Source organism: Polypterus senegalus, chromosome 3 (assembly GCF_016835505.1).
Source record: "Polypterus senegalus isolate Bchr_013 chromosome 3, ASM1683550v1, whole genome shotgun sequence".
In the NCBI taxonomy this organism is placed as follows: Eukaryota; Metazoa; Chordata; class Cladistia; order Polypteriformes; family Polypteridae; genus Polypterus; species Polypterus senegalus.
Genome location: NC_053156.1, coordinates 275,563,804 through 275,587,579, shown reverse-complemented (window position 1 = coordinate 275,587,579; position 23,776 = coordinate 275,563,804). Strand labels below are relative to the sequence as shown.

Below are 23,776 nucleotides of genomic sequence, written 5' to 3'. Positions count from 1 at the left end.
GGTGGGCTGGCGCCCTGCTCAGGGTTTGTTTCCTGCCTTGCGCCCTGTGTTGGCTGGGATTGGCTCCAGCAGACCCCCGTGACCCTGTGTTAGGATATAGCGGGTTTGGATAATGGATGGATGTTACTATAGTGTACACTTAAATGGTTCAAAAGACAAAAATGTATTTTTGCTATGCTTACTGCACCATATACCTTAGTATATAAACTTAGATTTAGATTGCATTTATTCTATATTATATCCATCCATCCTCTAACTCGCTATATCCGAACTACAGGGTCATGGAGGTCTGCTGGAGCCAATCCCAGCCAACACAGGGCGCAAGGCAGGAAACAAACCCTGAGCAGGGCGCCAGCCCACTGCAGGGCACGCACACACACACACACCAAGCACACACTAGGGTCCATTTAGAATTGCCAGTCCACCTAACCTGCCTGTCTTTGGACTGTGGGAGGAAACCCACGCAGACACGGGGAGAACATGCAAACTCCACGCAGGGAGGACCTGGGAAGAAAACCCGGGTCCTAACTGCGAGGCAGCAGCGCTACCCACTGCGCCACTCTCTATATTATATAAATAAATAAATCAATTTTAGCTTGTTTCAGAAAATGCATATTCCCTAAACATTAATATCTTAGGCTACACAATAATGATTTTGTAAGCTGTAAGGTAAGGTCCTTTTGAAATATGAACATTTTTGAAATGTGAACAAATGTGAACAGAGACAAACTACAGAACTAGATTGAACTGAAGGTCATGTATTTCCTTATATGCCTAAATGTTCTGGTTACAGAGTGAAACAGGGAGAAGCGGTGTATAGGGTTTGGTATTGTTTATTGCACTGCATGATTGTAAATAATACTTGCATAGGATAGCAGTTGACACACCCTGCTGCTCACTGGATGTCTGTCTGTCTCAGTGGTTTAACATCTGACTGCTGTCTAGTTTAAGTCCATCAAGCTATTTTGCCGTTGGCTATTTTCTAGAACCCAATTGACTCGGACACATCTGAAGAGCCAAGGACCTGGTAGCAGACACACAACCTTTCCACAGTTCTCGTACTGAGTGCTGTAAATGGCATTGCTCTGAGTGAAGAATAACATTGAGAGGAGGTTAGGAGACATAAAGTAGCCAAGGTCAAAAATGGGAAATTAAGAGAAAAACAATTTCAGGGCATGAAACTGAAAGCCCTAGTCAGGGTGTAAGAAGAAAGTCAAAAACCAGTAAAGGCACTCAAACTAAGTGGTGCGACTCAAACCACTTACACCTTAACACCAGCAAGACCAAGGAGCTGGTGGTGGATTTTAGGCCCCTCATGGACCCTGTGATCATCAGAGGTGACTGTGTGCAGAGGGTGCAGACCTTTAAATATCTGGGAGTGCAGCTGGATGACAAATTGGACTGGACTGCCAATACTGATGCTCTATGTAAGAAAGCTCAGAGCAGACTTTACTTTCTGAGAAGGTTGGCATCCTTCAACATCTGCAGTAAGATGCTGCAGATGTTCTACCAGACGGTTGTGGCGAGTGCCCTCTTCTACGCGGTGGTGTGCTGGGGTGGCAGCATAAAGATGGAAGACGCCTCACGCCTGGACAAACTTGTTAAGAAGGCAGGCTCCATTGTAGGATTAAAGTTGGACAGTTTAACATCTGTGGCAGAGCGACGGGCACTAAGCAAACTCCTGTCAATCATGAAGAATCCACTGCATCCACTTAACAGGATCATCTCCAGGCAGAGGAGTAGCTTCAGTGACAGACTTTTGTCACCGTCCTGCTCCACTGACAGACTGAGGAGATCGTTCCTCCCCCACACTATGCGACTCTTCAATTCCACCCGGGGGAGTAAATGCTAACATTAATTTTATTTTAATTTTTTTCATTTGTTTTCATTTTTATTACTATTTAATTTAATATTGTTTCTTTGTATCAGTATACTGCTGCTAGATTATGTGAATTTCCCCTTGGGATTAATAAAGTATCTATCTATCTATCTATCTATCTATCTATCTATCTATCTATCTATCTATCTATCTATCTATCTATCTATCTATCTATCTATCTATCTATCTATCATATAGTGCCTTTCATATCTATCTATCTATCTATCTAAGCCAAATTTGTTAGCTGAAGGACGAGGTTAAAAAAACAGAAAAAGGATTGTAACAAGTTATCAATTACAATGCATAGAAATGGTGATGGATGAACGAGTATTCCAGCTGGTATAGACACCACTCCCTTACCTGGCCAGTAGGCCTTAATAACGGAAGGCCAGGGAGGGAGCAATATCTCCTTTTCCTGCCAGGACATGGAGGCATAAGGATGTTACAGTGGCCACATCAGGAGGAGAGTCCTTACAACTGCTGAGCAGCATCCGGGATGGACTCGGTAAACCTGAAAGGTCAGATTCTGTGGGGCCATCAGAGGGAGTTCTTGGATACTGATATTACAAAGACTGTGCTGGTTCTGCCTGACCCGGAAGTGCTTCCTGGGGGCAGTGGATTAAGAACTGGATGTGCTCCCTGGTCTGGAGTTAAAGAGAGGCCACTAGTGGCTAGCGTTTTTGGATTGTGTTCATAAGCTTGGATCAATCAAGAAGGTCACAATGCTGACCTCTTAAACATTGCAGTAATGACGTTACATGTCACATACTGCCTAACAATGCCAAAACGACCATCAAAACAACTGTCTAATAGTGGCATTGCCCACAAGAAAAATGAAATGGCTTCACTGGAGAATGTGATTTACTTTTAATTATGTTAAAAAGAAATCAGATTGGAAAACAAATGTTACTATTAAATGCTTTGGTATCTAAATCCCCAAAAATGGCGCCACAGCTATTTTTTGAGACCAACTTAAAAAAAATGAAAAACAGACACCGGCTCATGACAATTCAGGGCCCTTTTGCACAGTGACTCTTATACTGGTGATGTGCTGCATTGCCATGCTTTGAAAGTGCTATTTATTTATTGTTTTAATATTCATGGTATTATTCATACATGACATGTTTTAAGGTGTTTGTGGGCTAGAGTATGCTGCATGATGAAAACATATTTTTTCAGAGAGCATGTGCCCCTGCCAAGTACAATTTTGTGCAGCATTTTACATCTCTTCTTTAATGCTGAGAAAACTATAATCAGTTTCAGAGACAGTCACAGTGAGCCAGCAGCATGATTTAAACCTCCTGCCTTTAGGATATATGTCAATCACATAGGCACTACTGCTACCTCTAACACTTTGGTGTCCTTACTACAGCAAAGTAGAATTGTACAATTCCAAAAGAATCACACCAAGGGTAAAGTCAGGAGAAAAGTAAATTTGAATTGGCCTGAGCCACCCCAATACGAGGTGTTAATAAAAAAATGTAATGATTTTCTTCATGAGATAAATGTACCTAATACGTAAGAATAGTTATGTCATATATGTGAAATATTAAAATGTGTGCTTCAATTAGTTTAAATGTTTAAAGTCTAAATGTTCTCAATTGCAATGGAACTTTGTCTGATAGAGGTCTACAGCGGGCTAGATTCTCAGTAAAGGATGAAAAAATCAAAACTAATCGTCATATTTGTGATCACTGACCATGCTTGTGTTTCAAATTTGTCTACCTTCTGGGAGTGTCTGTTAGAGGGCTAGGGCCCCTGGTAAAGAAACATATAAAAAATATTATATTTGTGAACAGCAGCTTTTAAATGCCATAAAGCAACACTCCAAACACCTATATTAGTGATCCCCAATTTTTTTGACATTTTGAGAAAATTAGTAACTTTGACCCCTCATAATCCATCAGGGGATGAACCCTTGGAGTCAGTTGATATGGTATACACAATTTCAAGTTACTCTGATAATTTTTTCTGAAGGAACCTATTAGTTTACTGTTTATCATAAGGGTGTCATTTTCATCACAAAGTATTACCTGAAAGTAGTCTATAAATGAGGGTTTGTCACGTCTAGATGACCAGAAATGGGGTCGGGGGAATCCCAAGAAGCTCAATGTCTTGCATACGTAGACAGGAAGACAAGTCAAATGACATATTATATGGGGATTTTCTTGTACTGGTGAGTCAGGAGGTGCTGACAACAAAACTGAAGTGAGTACAAATTGTATCCTTACTAACTAAAGCTGACACAATTATTAAGTGTTAAAAAAACTTGAATACATGCAGTGGATTCAAACTCCTTCACTTTTGTCACGTTTTGTTATGTTGTTGCTTTATACTAAAATTGTTCTCACATCAACTAACTCTCAGAATGTCAGAGAAATGACAAAGAGAAAACAGTATTTTAGTATTTTTGCAAATTCATTAAATAATTAAAAACTGAAATATCAGATTGACACAAGTAACCCTCTACTCAGAACTTTGCTGAAGCCTCTTTGGCAGCGATTACAGTCTGGGCTCTTCTTTGGTGTGACACGACAAGCTTCAAAAACCTGGATTTGGTGATTTTTCTGCCATTCTTCTTTGCTGATCCTCTGACGTTCAGCCAGGTTGGATAGAGACCTTGGTGGACAGCTATTTTCAGGTCTCATCAAGAGATGTTTGATTGGGTCCAGGTCTGGACTCTCCCTGGGCCACTCAAGGACATTCCCAGAGTTGTCCCTAAGCCAATCCTGTGTTGTCTTTACTTTGTGCTTAGGGTCGCTGTCCTGTTGGAAGATAAACCATCAACCCAGCTTGAAGTCCACAATTCTCTGGAGTAGCTTTTCATTAAAGATATATCTGTGTAGTTTGCTCCATTCCACTTTCTGTCAAACCTGTCAAGTTTTGCAGTCCCCACCACAAAAAAAAAAAACAAAAAAAAAAAACAGCCCAGCAAAAAGATACTGTGACCACCATGCCTCACTGTTGTGCAGGTGATGAGTGATGCCTTGTCTCCTTCAGACATAATGTTAATCTTGGTTTCACCAGGCTAGTGAATCCTGTTTCTCCAGTCTGAGAGTCCTTTAAGTGCGTTTTCACAAACAGGCTTCCATGTGTCTTTTACTAAGTAGAGGCTTCTGTCTGCACAGTCTGTCATTAAGCCTTAAGATCAGTGGAGTATTGCAATAATGGTTATTCTTCTTGGCTTTTCTTCATATGGGATCTCTGGAGCTCAGCCAGAGTGCCCATTGGGTTCTTGGACGCCTCTCTTACTATGGCCTCTTTCCCATGGTTTCTTAGTTTGTCCAGATGGCCATCTCTAGGAAGAGTCATGGTTGTTTCAAGTTTCTTCCATTTAAGAATTATGAAGGCAACTGTACTCTTGGGAACATTGAAAGCTGAAGGAATTTTTTGAAACCTTCCCTAGATTTGTGCCTTGACACAATCCTGTCTGTAAACTCTGTAGGCAATTCTTTTGACCTCATGGCAGGTCAGGTCAGGTCAGGTTGCCACACCCACCACATGATGAAACAGCTTTGGATCCCAGTTGGCAACCTCCTCAGGCAGACACATGGTCCACTCTCACCCTCCGGAAATGACCCTCTATCTGCCGCAGCCAGGTGTTATGTGGGCATTCCCTTGGCCTGGTTCAGCCACTTGGGTCCTCAACAATGAGGATCCCGCTTTTCGGATCACCCTTGGGAAATCACGCCACATGGCTGTAGTGCCGTAACTGACATTTCTTCACAATGCAGGTAATGTGCCTCATTCGGGACTCCATGAGCAACCACTCATTCGACACAAAGTAAAACCAGTGGTACCCAAGGATTTTCCGGAGAGACACACAGTACCAAAGGAGTCCAGTCTTCATCTCAGGTCACTGGATAGTGTCCATGTGTCTTAGCCATATAACAAGTTTGGAAGCACCAGGACTCTAAAGATTTGGACCTTCATACTTTTGCATAAATATTGGTAGCACCACACACCCCTTTCCAGCAATCTTATGCTCTCCCAAGCCATCTACTGACTTCATAGGAAGAGTCGCAAGAAACATGAATGTCACTGCCAAGGTAAGTAAACCACTCAATGTGGTCGACAGTCTCTCTGCAGACAGACACACTGCTGATGGCTGTGCCCAAGAGGTTATTAAAAGCCTGGATCTTGGTTTTTATGAGGACACTCGCAAGCCCAGACACTCGGACTCCTCACTCAGTCTCTCGACCTCATGGCTCAGTATTTTTTTTTAATGAACTTGAAAAATTTTCTAAAATACGGCTTTCCCTTTTTCATTCTGAGTTATTGAGTGTAGGGAAAAAATGAATTTTAGCATAAGGTTGCAACATAGCAAAATGTGAAAAAAGTAATGGGGTCTGAATACTTTCTGAATCCACTGTAGGTATATCTTGTGTGGGAGGGGAAGGGGGAATTCTCCATTTGCTGACAGGAACAGTAATCACAGTGTTTCTCAGTTTTTGAATCTGAGGAGTGCCTGACAGAGGTCTCCATTCTTAAGTAATAAGCTACAGATGCCTGTTGGCGTCACTAACATCATGTCACCCCTGAGCTCAGATGGAACAGGCGCAGCTAGAGAAGCGTCACAGCAGGCAGCCCTGAGACCCAACTTGCAGCTGTGGTCTATCTGAAGTAAATACAAGTGCTAATACAATCAAGAGAAAAAAGCATATTACCGTTTCTTTTACTTCGTTCTCCTGAAATAATGCAGTCATGGCTTTAATGTCTCCTGCAGAACAAAAAGAGAAAGAAAAGGAGAGAGGGAAGTGGAATATTGTCATTTTAAAAAATCATACACCTGCCAAGTGTCTGTTCCAAAGATTTGTGCTGTTCTGTTATGGAGTTATGGCTTTGGATAGGTGCCATGGGTGGTACATAATTTAGCTGGCTAGTAAAGCAAGCTGTCCCACTTAATAAATCCCAGCAGGCCACCCCAAAGTAGTTGTTTCTTTGGCTGAAACTGCATTTTTTTTTAATGGTGATCATTTTTAAAAATTCATACTGAAAAGAGTCAGTTTGCAATATGTAGTGACGTTTTTAAAAAGCCTTTCCCCAATAATATCCTGAAGTCCCAGACATAGTGCTCCAAAAAGACCGTAGTCTAGTATTTCACAGATCCAGGAGTTTTCATATCATCTAGGTACATCTCAAAGACATGACTGATTCATAACTCTGAATGGCCCTGGCATGAGTCGGCATACATATGTGAATGAAGACCATGATCCTGCCCAGAACTGATTCCTCTTTTACCCCTGATGCTGCCAGGATTGCGTTCAGTTCAGTACCTATTATGGGTAAAGTGTATTCAGAAAATGGGGAGGTGGGTGGACAATCCAAAAAATGCTTTTTATCCACTGTGTGATGCATGATTTTGGTACTTGCCTTGCAGATGTTTTTTTTTTCTTTGTGCCTAGTGTAATTTCCAGAAAAAATACATTATGGCAAAACGCTTTGGGTTGGCCTTATAGATAGCCATGGTGTGTACTGGGAAAAGAATGGTTCAGACTGCCTGATGCCTAGGGTAATGAGTTGTTTCTTTTCCTAGCTTTAATGCTTGGATTCATATCTTCAAAGGAAAGTTTGAAGTGCTGCATGCAAGGAGACATACTGTATGTTTGTATGAATCCAAAATTGGAGAGAAAATGATTGTGACTTTATGAGAAATGATGTTTGGATGTGACTTTCAATTGTTTTTTTTACTAATTGCTGGAGAAAACAGTGACACTTGATGATAAAAGTATAGCCTCCAAACACAATTCCTAAATGGAAGTTGTGAACCTTAGAGGTGTTTTGTACCCTCGGATGCATTGTAGGAATAAGAGTGGCTCTTTCTGTAAATGGAAGAGATATTTTGTGTTAAAGCCTATCTAACACACAGAGGGGCTCAGTATTTAAAGATGAAGTGTGGAAATTTGTCTGACCTCTTGCACAAGGGTCAGGAGAAGAAAATAATGTTGATTGTGCTATTTGTCACTCCTCATCTTTACCATGTCTTATCTTTGCTGTTTCCTGGTAGTGATAATTCTTTAAGGGGGTTCTTAACAGTTATTCAGCACTCTGATTTTGAGACAGTTTCTTGGTTTTCCTTTAGTGACAATTTGTTTACTGTGTCCATTGCTAATGACCCTTGTTTGTGGCCCTATAGTTTTGTATATGATACACAAGCCTCTCGTTTCATCTGATGTGCACCCCTTCAGCCTTGACGTGACACTTTTCAACTCACTTACCCTGTATCCCTTTGGAGACACCCAAATGTCAAGTTTGGAGTTCAAATCCAAGGCTCTGAAGTTGACAGAGAGCAGTATGGAAGAGAATGATGACAAAAAACTTTGCATTTGTATCAGTGAAATGGATAAGTACCCTGCTTTTTTATGTCCTGTCATAAGTTGCTTGAAATGTACGGTGCTGTTATTCCTCTGTGCCACCCTACACCTTTTTTTTCCCCAAACAGCCCCTCTGCATTGGTATACAAACCTTCAGCGTTGGGGCTGATGATCACATCCTTGGATTTCACATAAATGGTCATTGAACAGTCCTCAGTTTTTTCACTTTGACAAAGTCTGGATTTAATATCTGTAGCTTCAGCCAGGAGGTTTTTTATGGTTTTCTGCAAAACAAGGAAAACAAAAAGAAGTTCAGGCTATTGTGAAAAGTTCCTCTATGGCCTCCTAGTTCTTTGCAACCTTAGCTTTTCTGAACCCTTGAGGTGTCCTGAGTCCAATGTGAATGGTGTTAAATGATTTGTTAATCACGCTTTCATAATGAACACCAGATAAAAGATCTTCCCATAAAGTAAATACTACAATGCAGGCGGGTTAAAGTAAATTACACAGACTTATGAGGTATAAGGTGGGAGGTTTAAATGGGGCCTTCATGTACATTATGTAATTTGTTTACACTAAAATAATAGGAACACAAATTTAAAAAAAAAAATTAATTAACCAAGTGTGTAGTGGTCAAATATACTTGCTGCTAGACATTTGTTTCTCTTTATTTATTCTCTTATAGTCCCCTTTGTCATTTCTCGCTAATTTTTCTGTTCTTGATTTACTTCTGGGAATTTTGTGCTTATTTCTTATTCTCTGCCTTGGAGAACTGTTCTGGAAAGAAAGGGCTTACTGTTCTTGTAATGTTTAAAAAGTGAACTAGTGAAAAAGTGTTTACAAAGATGCTTTTTGGTGCTGTATGTTAATGATTTAGTGTTTCCTTAGAATGACCCACATATTTCGATAATTAGTTTAAGTAGAAAGTGTAAGAAAATCTGCCATATTGCGAGTCTAAGGTATTGCTTACTATGCATGTGTTTGTTGATTGAAGATAAGAACCATTATAAATCAAATGTACATTGCAGAAGTGCTACTATAATGTACGTATGGTTTCTAAAGCGGTTTCCAAATTATACAAACATGATGTGCTGTTGGCTCCCATTTATAATATCAGACACGTGAGCTAATGTGGCGGATTTTGGAAACATGATTTTAGTTTTTATGATCTTTGGATGATGACACAAGAGTGCTTAGTATATATCCCTTTTTCTAAGTTGCACAAGCACTGGCTATAGTTTTCTGGCAGACATGGAGGAGCTCTGACAGTACCTTTTGGAGAAAAGAAATGTAATTAAAAACAATGAAAAAGGGCACATTTGCTTGTCTTGGAGACAGGGTGACCACATCATATCTAGATTAGCTTTGTAAGATGAATAAAAGAAAAAGCCGAGCAGAGAGAAGAAAGAAGGAGGGGAACGTCAAGACAAGAATGCTCTGGTTTACTACAGAACACCCTGCGCAACACAAGAAGTGACCCACCTGGAAAGACAAAACATAGATAGATAAATAGATAGATAGATAGATATGAAAGGCACTATATGATAGATAGATAGATAGATAGATAGAAAGGCACTATATGATAGATAGATAGATAGATAGATATGAAAGGCACTATATGATAGATAGATAGATAGATATGAAAGGCACTATATGATAGATAGATAGATAGAAAGGCACTATATGATTGATAGATAGATAGATAGATAGATATGAAAGGCACTATATGATAGATAGATAGATAGATAGAAAGGCACTATATGATTGATAGATAGATAGATAGATAGATAGATAGATATGAAAGGCACTATATGATAGATAGATAGATAGATAGATAGATAGATAGATAGATATGAAAGGCACTATATGATAGATAGATAGATAGATAGATAGATAGATAGATACTTTATTAATCCCTGGGGGAAATTCACATACTCCAGCAGCAGCTTACTGATAAAGAACAATATTAAATTAAAGAGTGATGAAAAATGCAGGTATAACAGACAATAACTTTGTATAATGTTAACGTTTATTGCATGTAGCATACAATACCAGAGGCACTGCCTCTTTGAATAATACATGTGTAACCTTCTCTCCTGCACCCTTGAAAATAAAGGGCCAGAGTTGGTCCTTCAGAGAGATGCTATAGGGGTTACCAGTTTTGGTTCTTAAAAGACTCATCCACATGAAGGTTCCAGGAAGAACCTTTCTTTATTTAGATCTGTACCAGGTTCCATACAGTGAATAACCATGAATAGATGGTAAAAAGAATTGTGAAACACCAATGGGTTTTTGATTTTAAAGGGGCACTCACCGCATACAATACCACAGAGTAATTCATGGTTTTCTTAATATGTTAGTGTCCTGCTAGGTAGCTTACCATACATTACAGATACCATTTTTTACTACATATTAGGAAGTTTGAGAAAGCACAAAGAACCAACTTCATATGCAAAGAACCCATCCCAGATTTACATGCTTCTTTGTCTGTGATGAACCACACAACCCAGTAAAGAACCATAAAATGCCGTTAAAGAACCAGGATTTTTAAGAGTTTGTCAGATCCGGTATTCTGTCTAACTGCTTAAAGTTAAAAATGTTAAAGATAAGGGGAAGTACTGAACTACAACAGCAATCAATTCTGACTGTGATACGAGTATGGGATATGGAGCACTTTGTTAAGGTGTATGTAATAAAGAGTATAAAGGATAATAGGGTCTCCCCAGCACCCTACCATGACTACATAATCTGTCAACTCCCTGCACTGCTAATTGTTTTGTGACATTAGTTTGCAGAAGTTTCATACCATGAAAAACTTATGTTGGTCTTTATAGCATCATTTTTTTTCTATTACATGTCTAAAAAGTAAAATCTGTCTACTTCACACTTACATAAACCTTGGATTGCAGATAAAATGTTCCGAGTTGTAGCCCTCCAAAGAAATGCACAGCTCCAAGCAGCCAAAAGTAAGGGAACATGTGATTGTATTTTGTGAGGTGTCACCCCATTAAAAAAACAAGTTGCATCAGCCTGAGGATGACTTCAGTGCTGAATCAGCAGCAGTATGAGCTTTCATTCCATCATTTAAATGTTCATCTTCAGTTCCAGCTGCAGGGAAGCCTCTACTGGACGAGCCCGTCAAAGTCGTACAATCACTAACTATTATGGCAAAGCAACCTGTGCTCCTAGGCACAGCATGGTGCCTAAAAGAGTGATGTAAGGAGCAAGAATCCATTAATTCCTAAGTGCACTGCGCTCCAATATTTATGTGCATACTGTATGGTTGTCCTATGTTATTAAAGGCTACTCTGAGTTCTGTTTTAACTAAAGGTATATTTATGATTATATATCATTTTCAATGTTTGTAAAGTGGATCTAAATGAATACAATTGGCTAGTTCAGCATCCCCTCTCATTGCCTTACTTTTGATTAACTAAGTTTTTTTCCCCAAAAAATCAGTTTTACTGCCTTGTGCTTAAAATGCTATCAACCATATCAGCATAATTGAATGAATCCTACTGTGACGAGACACTTGTCTCCTCATCAAGATGAGCCTTTGAATTAAACCGATCGATTGAACTGCATCAGGTTACATGAACTGGGGCTTTTTTTAGAGCAGGGCTGCCAGGTACTGAACAAATTTCCAGCCCAAATTTCCAAAGACTGATCAAAAACTGCATAACGGTGCAAAAAATGAACCCAATACCTTGAATATACAAAGCGTCACACTGGACATGGATGGACCAGGCCTACCTCCGAGTTTTGAGAGAGCGATGGGTTAGGTACACATCATTGAAAAGTGGTTCCAGATGGGTGAAAAGCATGCTAATAGAGCAGAGGCGGGGGGTTTGAAAAATAGCCCAAAACACTATTATTTAAAAAAACAAAGCCTAAAAAAACTACAGCCTGCAAAAGCCCATTTTTCTTCCCTGTGAACACCAATCAAAAATAACCCAACTGCCTGGGAAAGCCACAGACCAGGCAACACTGCCTTATAGAGCTCAGCTGTTCAGGTAGCAGAGTCTGAAAGGATCACTTCTCTTTTAGGGATGTTTGCTTTGCTCGTCTCAGCAGTTAAATAATCTTTATTAAGGGTGTAACTGCAAAAGGCTAGAGTACAGAACATCCTGCTTATGAGCCAGCTGTGTTGATGTGACATAACTAGTGCATTAGGTCACAGATTATGTGATGCAGATAGATGCACAGCTGTTAAGTGCCACGGCAGTGGTCATCTTGCGGACAAGCCCTAATACTGTAAGCTGAGCCTACTTTTAATTCAAAAGCCACAATGGAGTAAATGGTCTATTGCATCCGTTCTCTGAACTTGTTTCATTATAGGATCACAGGGAACATTATTTTGAGTTGACTGCCTTGAACACGGCGGCACGGTGGCGCAGTTAGGAGACCTGGGTTCGCTTCCCGGGTCCTCCCTGCGTGGAGTTTGCATGTTCTCCCCGTGTCTGCGTGGGTTTCCTCCGAGCACTCCGGTTTCCTCCCACAATCCAAAGACATGCAGGTTAGGTGGATTGGCGATTCTAAATTGGCCCTAGTGCGTGCTTGGTGTGTGGGTGTGTTTGTGTGTGTCCTGCAGTGGGTTGGCACCCTGCCCAGGATTGGTTTCTGCCTTGTGCCCTGTGTTGGCTGGGATTGGCTCCAGCAGACCCCTGTGACCCTGTATTCGGATTCAGCGGGTTAGAAAATGGATGGATGGATGCCTTGAACACATCATTAGAACATTACAACAATCTAGATGATAGCCTAACAAAGCTTGCCTGTCCTATCCATTTAATTCTTCTAAAAAAATTAAGTCAAGTTTTAAAAGTCCCTACTGTCTACCACACTACCTGGTAGCTTATTCCATGTGTCTGTGGGTTTCTGTGTGAATAAAAACTTCCTAAAGTTTGTGCGAAATTGTGTATTATCCCCTTGTTCTTGCTGAACTCATTTTTAAAGTCACAGCCCTGATCCACTGGACTAATTCCCTTCATAATTTTAAACACTTTAATCATCTCTCCTCTTAATCTTCTTTTACTTAAACTGAAAGCAGGATGTAGCCCTGGATTGGATGCCAGTCTATTGTGGCACTCACCTCTTGCATCTACATGCACACACACCCTCACACCATGTCTGCTTAGAAACAGTGATTAACATAGTATGTTACTTTAAGGAGTTTGCATGTTCTCCCCATGTCTGCGTGGGTTTCCTCCCACAGTCCAAAGACAATGCAGGTTAGGTGTATTGGCGATCCTAAATTGTCACTAGTGTGTGGTTGGTGCGTGGGTGGGTGTGTGTGTGTGTGTGCCCTGCCCTGCCCGGGGTTTGTTTCCTGCCTTGCGCCCTGTGCTGGCTGGGATTGGCTCCAGCAGACGCCTGTGACCCTGTAGTTAGGATATAGCAGGTTGGATAATGGACGGATGGATGTTACTTTAAGGTATGGCCAGAACTAGTATTTCTAAAATATGTTGTTCTTGCATGCTCTGACATCACCTTGTTTTGCCACTTTTTTACTATACCGTGTCCTGCAAGTGAACTACCAAGGTATAGAAACACAACAGGCTCTGAAGGCAAGAGAGGGAAAGGACCAGGAGATAAACGTGAATCAAAAACCCCAGCCAAAGTCCTAACTGAAAAGTCAAAAAAGTACTTAATGCCAAACTTGAAGTCCAAAGGAATTGCATCTATAATTCTGATACCAAAAGCTTATGAGACATCCATGATTGGGTTTCCTTTGTATCCACATTTTTGAACAACTGCATAAGACTGACCTTTATGCCATTGTGTTGGTGATGTGTCACACCCTACGCACTTCTGGCTGCCCCTGTATAATAACTACATACCAACCATCAAAAAAAAAAACACACACACACACAAAATAGTAGTGCCCTCAGTGTCCTGTGCAGAAAACAGGTAACTCATTTTTGAGATGATCCAGGAGATGCATGAAAAGGGCAAAACAAAACAAATAAAATATAAACAAAGCGACCAAAACTCAGACGTGAGGCAAGAATCAAAATCAAAAACCAGGCAAGAAGTCAAAACAGATAAAACACGAAGATCAATTAACAAGGGCGGCACGGTGGCGCAGTGGTAGCGCTGCTGCCTCGCAGTTAGGAGACCCGGGTTCGCTTCCCGGTCCTCCCTGCGTGGAGTTTGCATGTTCTCCCCGTGTCTGCGTGGGTTTCCTCCGGGTGCTCCGGTTTCCTCCCACAATCCAAAGACATGCAAGTTAGGTGGATTGGCGATTCTAAATTGTGCCGTGGGTGTGTGTCCTGCGGTGGGCTGGCACCCTGCCCAGGATTGGTTCCTGCCTTGTGCCCTGTGTTGGCTGGGTTTGGCTCCAGCAGACCCCTGTGACCCTGTATTTGGATTCAGCAGGTTAGAAAATGGATGGATCAATTAACAAAGAGGTTAGGGTTAGATTTCTTTTGACTTTTTAAGGGTTTATCCACAGACCTGATAAAGCTTCATGCGTATGCTTTTATGCCAAAGAACTTGAGGTCACAACCTCAGAGACCACGCCTTTAGAAACCCGGGATGTGACCACTAATAATGGTTACGCAAAATGGCGTCTTGTACAGAAAATAGCAGTAGGACTATACAAAAATTCAGCCCTGATAATGATACTCAGGAAAGAAAATGGTCTCACGGGAGAACATGCTTAATTATTAGTATCGTTAAAACTTCCTTAAAACAAAAAACAAATGTTAGAAATGAATTCCTTGGACTTCAAAACCCTAATTTACACATACATTTTTTTTTTCTAAAGCCCCAGGAAAATCTCATTAAACATTAAATAAAATCACTATTCATAACAGTGAGGAGTAGAGCACAGAGGCCTCGGCTGCTGCAGCTTTTCAAATAGGTATCACTGTTTTTAAGGCTACATAATGAATGCTTGGCACAAGTACTTCCTCAAGTTGTTTCAGTTGTGGTCCTCAGCTAATTGTGTAATAGTGGCAGAACGCCTCTCTGTGGCACGGGCCTGCTGCTAATTAAAATACCTTGTATTTATAATTGTCAAATGCTTTTCTTTTGGCACTGGCTTTAATGGGACCTCCCTGATGGGAATTGTGTTTTTATAGAGATGACGCTCACTGGGTAGGAGCAAATCACACTTGTTTGTCAGTAGCGAGGCTGTGTTTACTGCGGAGTACGTTACACTAGGCTAAATCATCTGTGTCCCATTACTGAGGCTGAGGCAGAAGAAATGCGGGTGGAATCTGGGGCTCGCCTTTGTCTATACAGAGTTTGTGAGACTGGAAATTCATTCACCTGTTGTTACTGGAAGCAAAGACATTTGTTTGACACCTTGTGAATTAATAATAACAACATTAGGCAGTAGGTTAATAATCACTGGCGCCCCACAGATCAAGCATCCCGGGTCCAAATTTCATGCCAGGTCATTCAACTTGTGCAGTTTGGGTTTGGGTTTTCCTCTCACAGCTTTGACAGCTTGCACATTAAGTTTAATTGTCAATTCCAAACTGACCCTGTGGGACTGACAGACACCGATTCTAGGGCAGGTTCCTGCTTTGTGTCCTATGCTACCAGAAAATGTTTCAGCTCCCTGCGACAATGAAATAGACTTAGAGTTTAGACTTTATTAACCCAGAGGGTAATTTGTTTGCAGCAAGAAAGTACAAAACATGAAGAATTGTTACAGGGATAAAAGAAAAGAAGCCAAGACGCAACCATTGACAACCAATATTATCATAAGTACAAACACTCAAGATAAGTACAGATTTAGGCATCATCACTACTAGTAACAGAATTCAAAATGCTTATAGCTCTGGAAATTAAAGATTACTGAAATCTATTGCTCTTTATCCTTATGAACCTAAATGTGCAGTTTGATGGCCACAACTGAAATTTAGAAAAAAAAAGAGCAAATCTGACAGAATTGTGTTGGCCGTCTTTGTAACCTGTTTGCGATACAGCTCAGTGACAGAGGGCCGCTGCCAGCCATTTATTTTACTGCTAGTGTTGTTTATATTCTTAATGGTTGCCAAACCAACATATCAAAACAAACATAATAATAGAGTCAATAAAAAAACTTACTGTGTAAAATGTCATTATGGTTTTGGTGACATTAAAACAATTGAGTGCCGTAAGTAAGGACAGCTGTTTGATTTTTTAATAAATGTACAAACCTTCCTGAAAACATGTTTTTACTTTGTCATTTTGGGTTATTGAATGTAGGCTGAAAGGCAAAAAAGACAAATTTATTTATTTGAGTTTAAATTTACAACACAATAAAGTGTGTAGAAAGTGAAGGGGTCTGAATACTCTCAGGATCCACTGTACCAAAAATGTGCAAAGGAACATCTGCCATAGCATGGAGGGGCTAAGACACAATATCTCACCGTTCCTTAAGGTCGGTACTATTGCAGATTATGAAATGAGCGTCAGCTAAAAGAGGCTGTACATTTGTATGCTTTAATAAATATCCAGCAGTAGCTTTAGAAATTAGGGTTTGGGTTAATCTTGGGGTTATAGGGGTTAATATGGGTTAATAGGGGCTAAAATCTGTGACCCCTTTTTTAATTACCCCAAGAAAATCTTTCTAGGGCTAATTAGTCAAAGCACTAAATCCCAAAATAATCTATACTAATAAAAGGCAAAGCCCTCACTGACTGACTGACTGACTCACTCACTGACTCACTCACTCACTTATCACTAATTCTCCAACTTCCCGTGTAGGTAGAAAGCTGCAATTTGGCAGGCTCATTCCTTACAGCTTACTTACAAAAGTTAAGCAGGTTTCATTTCGAAATTCTACACGTAACGGTCATAACGGTCGATAACGGTTGACAACGTCCGCCATGTTGAACTTTCTTATTTATGGCCCCATCTTCACGAAATTTGGTAGGCGGTCCCTGCGCTAACCGAAACTAATCTACGTACTTATTTCGGTGGTATGATGCCACTGTTGGCCGCCATATTGAACTTTTCAACGGTCTTTGTTACTTATGGGTCCATCTTCAAGAAATTTGGTACACGGGTTCCCAACTCTAATTGTTTCCTACTTACGTACATATATACGTCCATAGCTTGCAGCTCGGTCGCCGTGTGAGGCGGCGTTGGGTTCCCCATCCCCACGCCTCCCACGTTGTTGGCTGCCTGCCTATATAAGGCCATCCGTCACTCCGGTCTCTACATTCCCTTCCTTGCTTCGCTACGGGATTCACGTCTCCCTGCTGATAACTACAGCCTTTTTATTTAATCCACGGCTTCTCTGCTGTTTTATTGTTCATTTATTATGATTATAGTTATTGTGTAGGTATTTTAGACTTACTTTACATTGCTCAGGTACCCATTTCATTTATCATTCCAACCGTACCCCCATTACCATGTCTATCGAGGTGATCACCATCGATCAAAGAACTGTCACTTACCGAGTACCGAGCACCTGCCTTTCTCATTCTCTGTGTTACATATTGCACGGCCATATCAGGCTCACTCTTGATATCCGGAGGAACATTCTGTCTTATGTATTGAATGACTGGGACAGGTTCAAGGTGTGGACTGATGACGGTACAGGAGATAATTATACTACACAGGAGCACTAGAAGAGTGAAATGCTTAAGTCCTTCACCTATGGTTCTGCATGTGAGTTGATGGCTGCCGCTGAATTGTTCAGTTGTCACTTTCAAGTGTACCGAAATGGCCAAATATTTTACACCTTTTGACAACCGCCAATGCCTCTTAAACATCTTAGATTCACAGGTGACGATTTCAGTAGTGGACACTTTGATGTTTATGAATGTTTAAACTCTCAAAAGCTGGATGTGATTTTATCGATGAAACTGGTTGTATACTTACAACACTTGACAGATGCCGAATGTCACTTCAACACAAGTCCTACAAATACTGTCGTAATTGAAACAAACCATGAAACTCAAACCGATTATGACAGCAGCAATCCAAGCTGTGAGATTTGAAACAAGATTACTGTTCACATGGCCAACTGTACGTTGCATGCTCAAGAGTAAGCTCAGCTCACAGCTTGGTCATATTACAACTGGAGGGCCGAACTGACAATGTGGTATACAAAGAGATCCTTAACAAATACTTATTGGTATATTTTCCCTCAGTTTAAAAAGGTTTAATTTTCTTCTTAATAAAAATTTTAAGGCAGTACTTTGCCGCTGCAAAGCGCGGGTATTTTGCTAGTATTTTCATAAAAGCTAAACTCTTAAGTATTTGGAAGGATGAATACATTGTTACGAGCTGAAGGGCTCTAGTGACTACAGTTCTACCGCCGCTCCAGGGATTGGTGCTGTGTCCTAATGCCTTTCTCTCTTCCTCCTTCTGCAGACCGGTTGACTGACGGCTAGAACACATCTGACATCACTTCCGGTGGCTATCCATTTGGACCCGCCTGTTCCTGCTGGAAGGAAGTGTTCTCATTGAAATATCATTGAACACCTTCACTGATGTAGTGATTATCACTTGAGAAATAAACACGTGTCCATTTTTATCATAATGTCTTGGAGTATTACCTTTTATGCATACTGTCAAAAAATGGTTTTATAAAAGAACTTGTATATTCCATAATGGTGATGGTCCTGAAATAAGTGATAATAGGCTCCAAAAGGATTAAAGTGTTAAGTAATGATTTAAATTGGACAGTCCCCGTAGAAGCCTGTGTGACGAGAAAAGTCTCCATGAGGTCAGAGCTTCCTTCCTGGAGAAGCAGCCATTCTAAGGACCCTCACTTAGTACTGCCAATAGTCTACCATTTTGAGCACAAAGACATACAGTATCTGATCATTGGCATTATTTTAAAGTATCAAGCATCTGTATATGCTTTACAATCTGGATAGTTTGTTTGGAGTCCCGTTATATTTAGGAGTTCTGTTTAATCTAGGACTATATAAATAATTCAAGTGTCAACACTTTTACAGTGTATTTGTCCAGAAATGGCATTTTCTCAAAAAGAAGACCAGTGTCACAAACCACAAATAGTATCAGCATTTTCATGCATTTACTCTTTTTGCCAGAAATCCTTTCAGTGTGAGGTCATAACAGTTTCTTTACCACTCTTCACCTCTAAACAATATTGCATGTAATGGCATACTTACACAGTTTGAAGCACTCTTTAACTTTAGCATCACAGCATCCTTCAAGGGCATGGCATCTTCTGTGCACTGAAAGTAAAGAACAGAACACATGTTAGTAGGCTGTTATCAGATGGACCGAAGCAGTATGTTCAAGTGGCATAAGCCCCTGTGCCACTATGTGCTTACTCATCATTTACAGTGGTGTGAAAAACTATTTGCCCCCTTCCTGATTTCTTATTCTTTTGCATGTTTGTCACACAAAATGTTTCTGATCATCAAGCACATTTAATCAAAAATCCAAACCTACATGGTCCTGTGTGAAAAAGTAATTGCCCCCTTGTTAAAAAATAACCTAACTGTGGTGTATCTCACCTGAGTTCAATTTCCGTAGCCACCCCCAGGCCTGATGACTGCCACACCTGTTTCAATCAAGAAATCACTTAAATAGGAGCTGCCTGACACAGAGAAGTAGACCAAAAGCACCTCAAAAGCTAGACAACATACCAAGATCCAAAGAAATTCAGGAACAAATGAGAACAAAAGTAATTGAGATCTATCAGTCTGGTAAAGGTTATAAAGACATTTCTAAAGCTTTGGGACTCCAGCGAACCACAGTGAGAGCCATTATCCACAAATGGCAGTGGTGAAACTTCCCAGGAGTGGCCGGCCGACCAAAATTACCCCAAGAGCGCAGAGACGACTCATCCGAGAGGTCACAAAAGACCCCAGGACAACGTCTAAAGAACTGCAGGCCTCACTTGCCTCAGTTAAGGTTAGTGTTCACGACTCCACCATAAGAAAGAGACTGGGCAAAAACGGCCTGCATGGCAGATTTCCAAGACGCTAAGCAAAAAGAACATTAGGGCTCGTCTCAATTTTGCTAAGAAACATCTCAATGATTGCCAAGACTTTTGGGAAAATACCTTGTGGACTGATGAGACAAAACTTGAACTTTTTGGAAGGCAAATGTCCCATTACATCTGGCGTAAAAGGAACACAGCATTTCAGAAAAAGAACATCATACCAACAGTAAAATATAGTGGTGGTAGTGTGATGGTCTGGGGTTGTTTTGCTGCTTCAGGACCTGGAAGGCTTGCTGTGATAGATGGAACCATGAATTCTACTGTCTACCAAAAATCCTGAAGGAGAATGTCCGGCCATGTGTTCGTCAACTCAAGCTGAAGCGATCTTGGGTGCTGCAACAGGACAATGACCCAAAACACACCAGCAAATCCACCTCTGAATGGCTGAAGAAAAACAAGATGAAGACTTTGGAGTAGCCTAGTCAAAGTCCTGACCTGAATCCAATTGAGATGCTATGGCATGACCTTAAAAAGGCGGTTCATGCTAGAAAACCCTCAAATAAAGCTGAATTACAACAATTCTGAAAAGATGAGTGGGCCAAAATTCCTCCAGAGCGCTGTAAAAGACTCATTGCAAGTTATCATAAGCGCTTGATTGCAGTTATTGCTGCTAAGGGTGGCCCAACCAGTTATTAGGTTCAGGGGGCAATTACTTTTTCACACAGGGCCATGTAGGTTTGGATTTTTCTTCTCCCTAAATAATAAAAACCATCATTTAAAAACTGCATTTTGTGTTTACTTATGTTATGTTTGACTAATGGTTAAATGTGTTTGATGATCAGAAACATTTTGTGTGACAAACATGCAAAAGAATAAGAAATCAGGAAGGGGGCAAATAGTTTTTCACACCACTGTAGCTGCCGGATTTGTTAGAAAGAGAAGATTGATATGAATGACAGAATCATGGAGGTTTTCTAGTCTATGGTGTTGGTAGCATTTTGACACTTTTTTGAAATTTTTGGCTTGCCCTTTACTTGTAGGAATGCTTTCAGCAGGTAAGCTCTGCATAAAGTAGAATGTGTAGGTTTTCAAAATGTGTCTGTTTTAGCAGCTTTTCCTTTCATTCTATGGAAAGGTACTTGATTAGCCATTCACTGGTTTTTTTGGAGATCCTTATGGAGCACTTCATTTTTCACATATTTATTTTGGGTTTTACATTCTTTACTATAGTATTGTTTGGCCTATGCACTGTAATACACAGAGTAATGTAAAGCTTGTACAGCCCACTCAGGAATTATTGGCACTTTTCATGAAACTGAGCAAGAATAAATATCTCTATTATAAAAGGAAATCCTGGGACGAGACTTTCTCTGAGATAATTTCAACTCCCACGAGACGAGACCTTTCGCCAAGAGATTTTGACAAGTCCCGCCCTCCTCTCAAACCTTTACAACCACACCCACAGCCCAGTCACTTCTGATTCATGTGAATCCTTTTGTCAGACACAGTTCCTGCGTTCTCAGCTCCAAGCGGGGTCGGAAATAAAAGTCAAAGTGTAGAAGACAAAGTAGAAAATTGTAAAGAGGTTCAAAAACGTTGGCACGATACACATGCAGAGCAGGTTAGAGATTATGAAAAAAACTAAAATTCGAAAGTCTCAAAAAACTGATAGTAAAGATCGCATTAGCTCTAACAAATGGAAATTATTACTCGGCGAAATAACGAAACAGCGAAAAGAGACAGAATATATGGATGTAGGTGATATGACAGAAGTATGTACATATTGTTTGACTTTAAACTTTAAGTCAGAGACTTGTAGATCGTCTAATTCGTGTTGCCATCAGGGAAAAATAGTGTTTCTTCCCAATGAAGAGGCCTATCTGAGAGAATTAAAAGATTTGTTGTTTGGTGAAAGTGAAATCCACATACGCGAGTGAAGTGAACCGAATCGGCTGGCGTGTGGCACAGGCTGGGGAGTTGGTGAGCGAAGCGAGCAGGGGGCAAAGCCCCCTAGTATATAACATAGACAACAAATATAGTACAATGATTCTTGGGCTCATACATTTGGGACAACTGTAAACTTTTGTTTAAATGCAATATTTTTCAAACATAATACATTCTATTGAGTAATTTATTTCTTCACTATAACATAGATATTAAAATTATTGCTATAATTAATATTTGGGGAAGGAGTGGATATGCACACTGAGCCTTTTCCTGTAAAGTATGACAAGGCTTGAGCACACTTTTGCAGGGATCTTGGAGAAGTCCTCCATGCAGATCATTTCAAGACCTACTTGGGAAATGGCCTCAATTCAGACCACATGTGGTTTCAATTGGATTCATATGTTTCAGTCTGAAATTATGACTCATTGTATGTACTGTTTATTTTACGCATTAATATTTGGCCAATTTCAGGAAAGCCGCCAAATGATTTTGGGGTTTTCTGTGTACCTTTTAAACAAACCTATGTGCCTTTCTATAATGGATTATGTTTTTTTGTTTTGATTATCATTATTTTACATTTGGCCAATGTCATTATCCAAGACAATTTATAACATTAGGATGCAATACAACGGTTTACAAGTATTTTTATAATTGGAGCACAGACAGGTAAGGTGAGTGAGTGAGTATTTATACAATGAGTAAGTAAGTATTTCTGCTGTTTCCCCACCTGCTTACTCCTGAACAGGGTCACAGGGGTACTGGAGCCTATCCTGGCTAGCACAGGGTGCAAGGCAGGAACAAATCCTGGACAAGGTGCCATGACACACACCAACCACACACTAAGGCCAATTTAAATTTGTTAATCCACCTAACCTGCATATCTTTGTAATGTGAGAGGAAACCAGAGCACCCAGAGAAGAAACCAATGCAGACATGGGGGAGAACATGCAAACTACACACAGGGAGGACCTGGAGATGTGAACCCAGGTTTCCTTTCTGCAATGCAGCAGCAATACCACTGCACTATGTGCGGCCCAGTAAGTAAGCAAGTTTTATTTAAATAAGCACATTTTAAAATAAGTGAGGTTGATAAAAGTGCTGTACAGGCCTATATACAGTAGAAAAAAAATAAAATACTACAACACAAGTAATATATACAAGCATGCATAAAAGAACATGTTAACAAATCATTTATAAACCAAAGGAAACAAGTTGGCTTTCAATCTAGATTTAAAAAGCATAACTGATGAGGCTGAACTGATGCCAAGAGGTAATGTGTTCCATAACTTGGGTAGTGCATAAGAAAAATCACGATCACCCGTTGTTTTTAGACCTGACTGCGGAACCACCAGCCGGTGCTGATGCGATGATTGCAGTGATCTGCGTGGACATTAAGTAATAATCAAATTGGCAATATATGAGTAGGAAGCAGGAATCATATCAGCTGTCTTGAAGTTTAAAGTCAATTTCCTTGGCTACAACATCATCCCGTCTACAGTGCTTCTTATTTGATGTTTTATTTCTATGAGCTTTATAAGAACATAACAAATCTGAGAAATAAAAGGAGACCAGTCAGTCCATCCCAGTATCTCATCCAGATCCTTCTTAAAGGCTGTTCAGGTTTCTGTTTCATCTGCATCTCTTAGATGTTTGTTCCAGATTCCCATAACTCTACTGTATGTAAAGAACTACTTCCTGGCTTCACTTCTAAACGCACTTCCCTATAATTTCCACAGGTGTCCTCAAGTGTGTGATTCACCATTAAGCAGA

General features: G+C 40.3%; 1 protein-coding gene across 2 annotated transcripts in view; it reads right to left on the bottom strand.

Moving 5' to 3' along the window:
- LOC120526185 (hematopoietic progenitor cell antigen CD34-like) overlaps positions 1-23,776 on the bottom strand; it is an 81,862-nt gene that overhangs the window by 7,226 nt on the left and 50,860 nt on the right. For both annotated transcript variants that reach the window (XM_039749215.1, XM_039749214.1), the window contains exons 4-6: positions 19,278-19,343; positions 8,345-8,477; positions 6,547-6,599 (exon numbers count right to left, since the gene is read on the bottom strand). In XM_039749215.1, the coding sequence (XP_039605149.1) occupies positions 6,547-6,599; positions 8,345-8,477; positions 19,278-19,343 (252 nt within the window). The remainder of the gene's footprint in view (positions 1-6,546; positions 6,600-8,344; positions 8,478-19,277; positions 19,344-23,776) is intronic.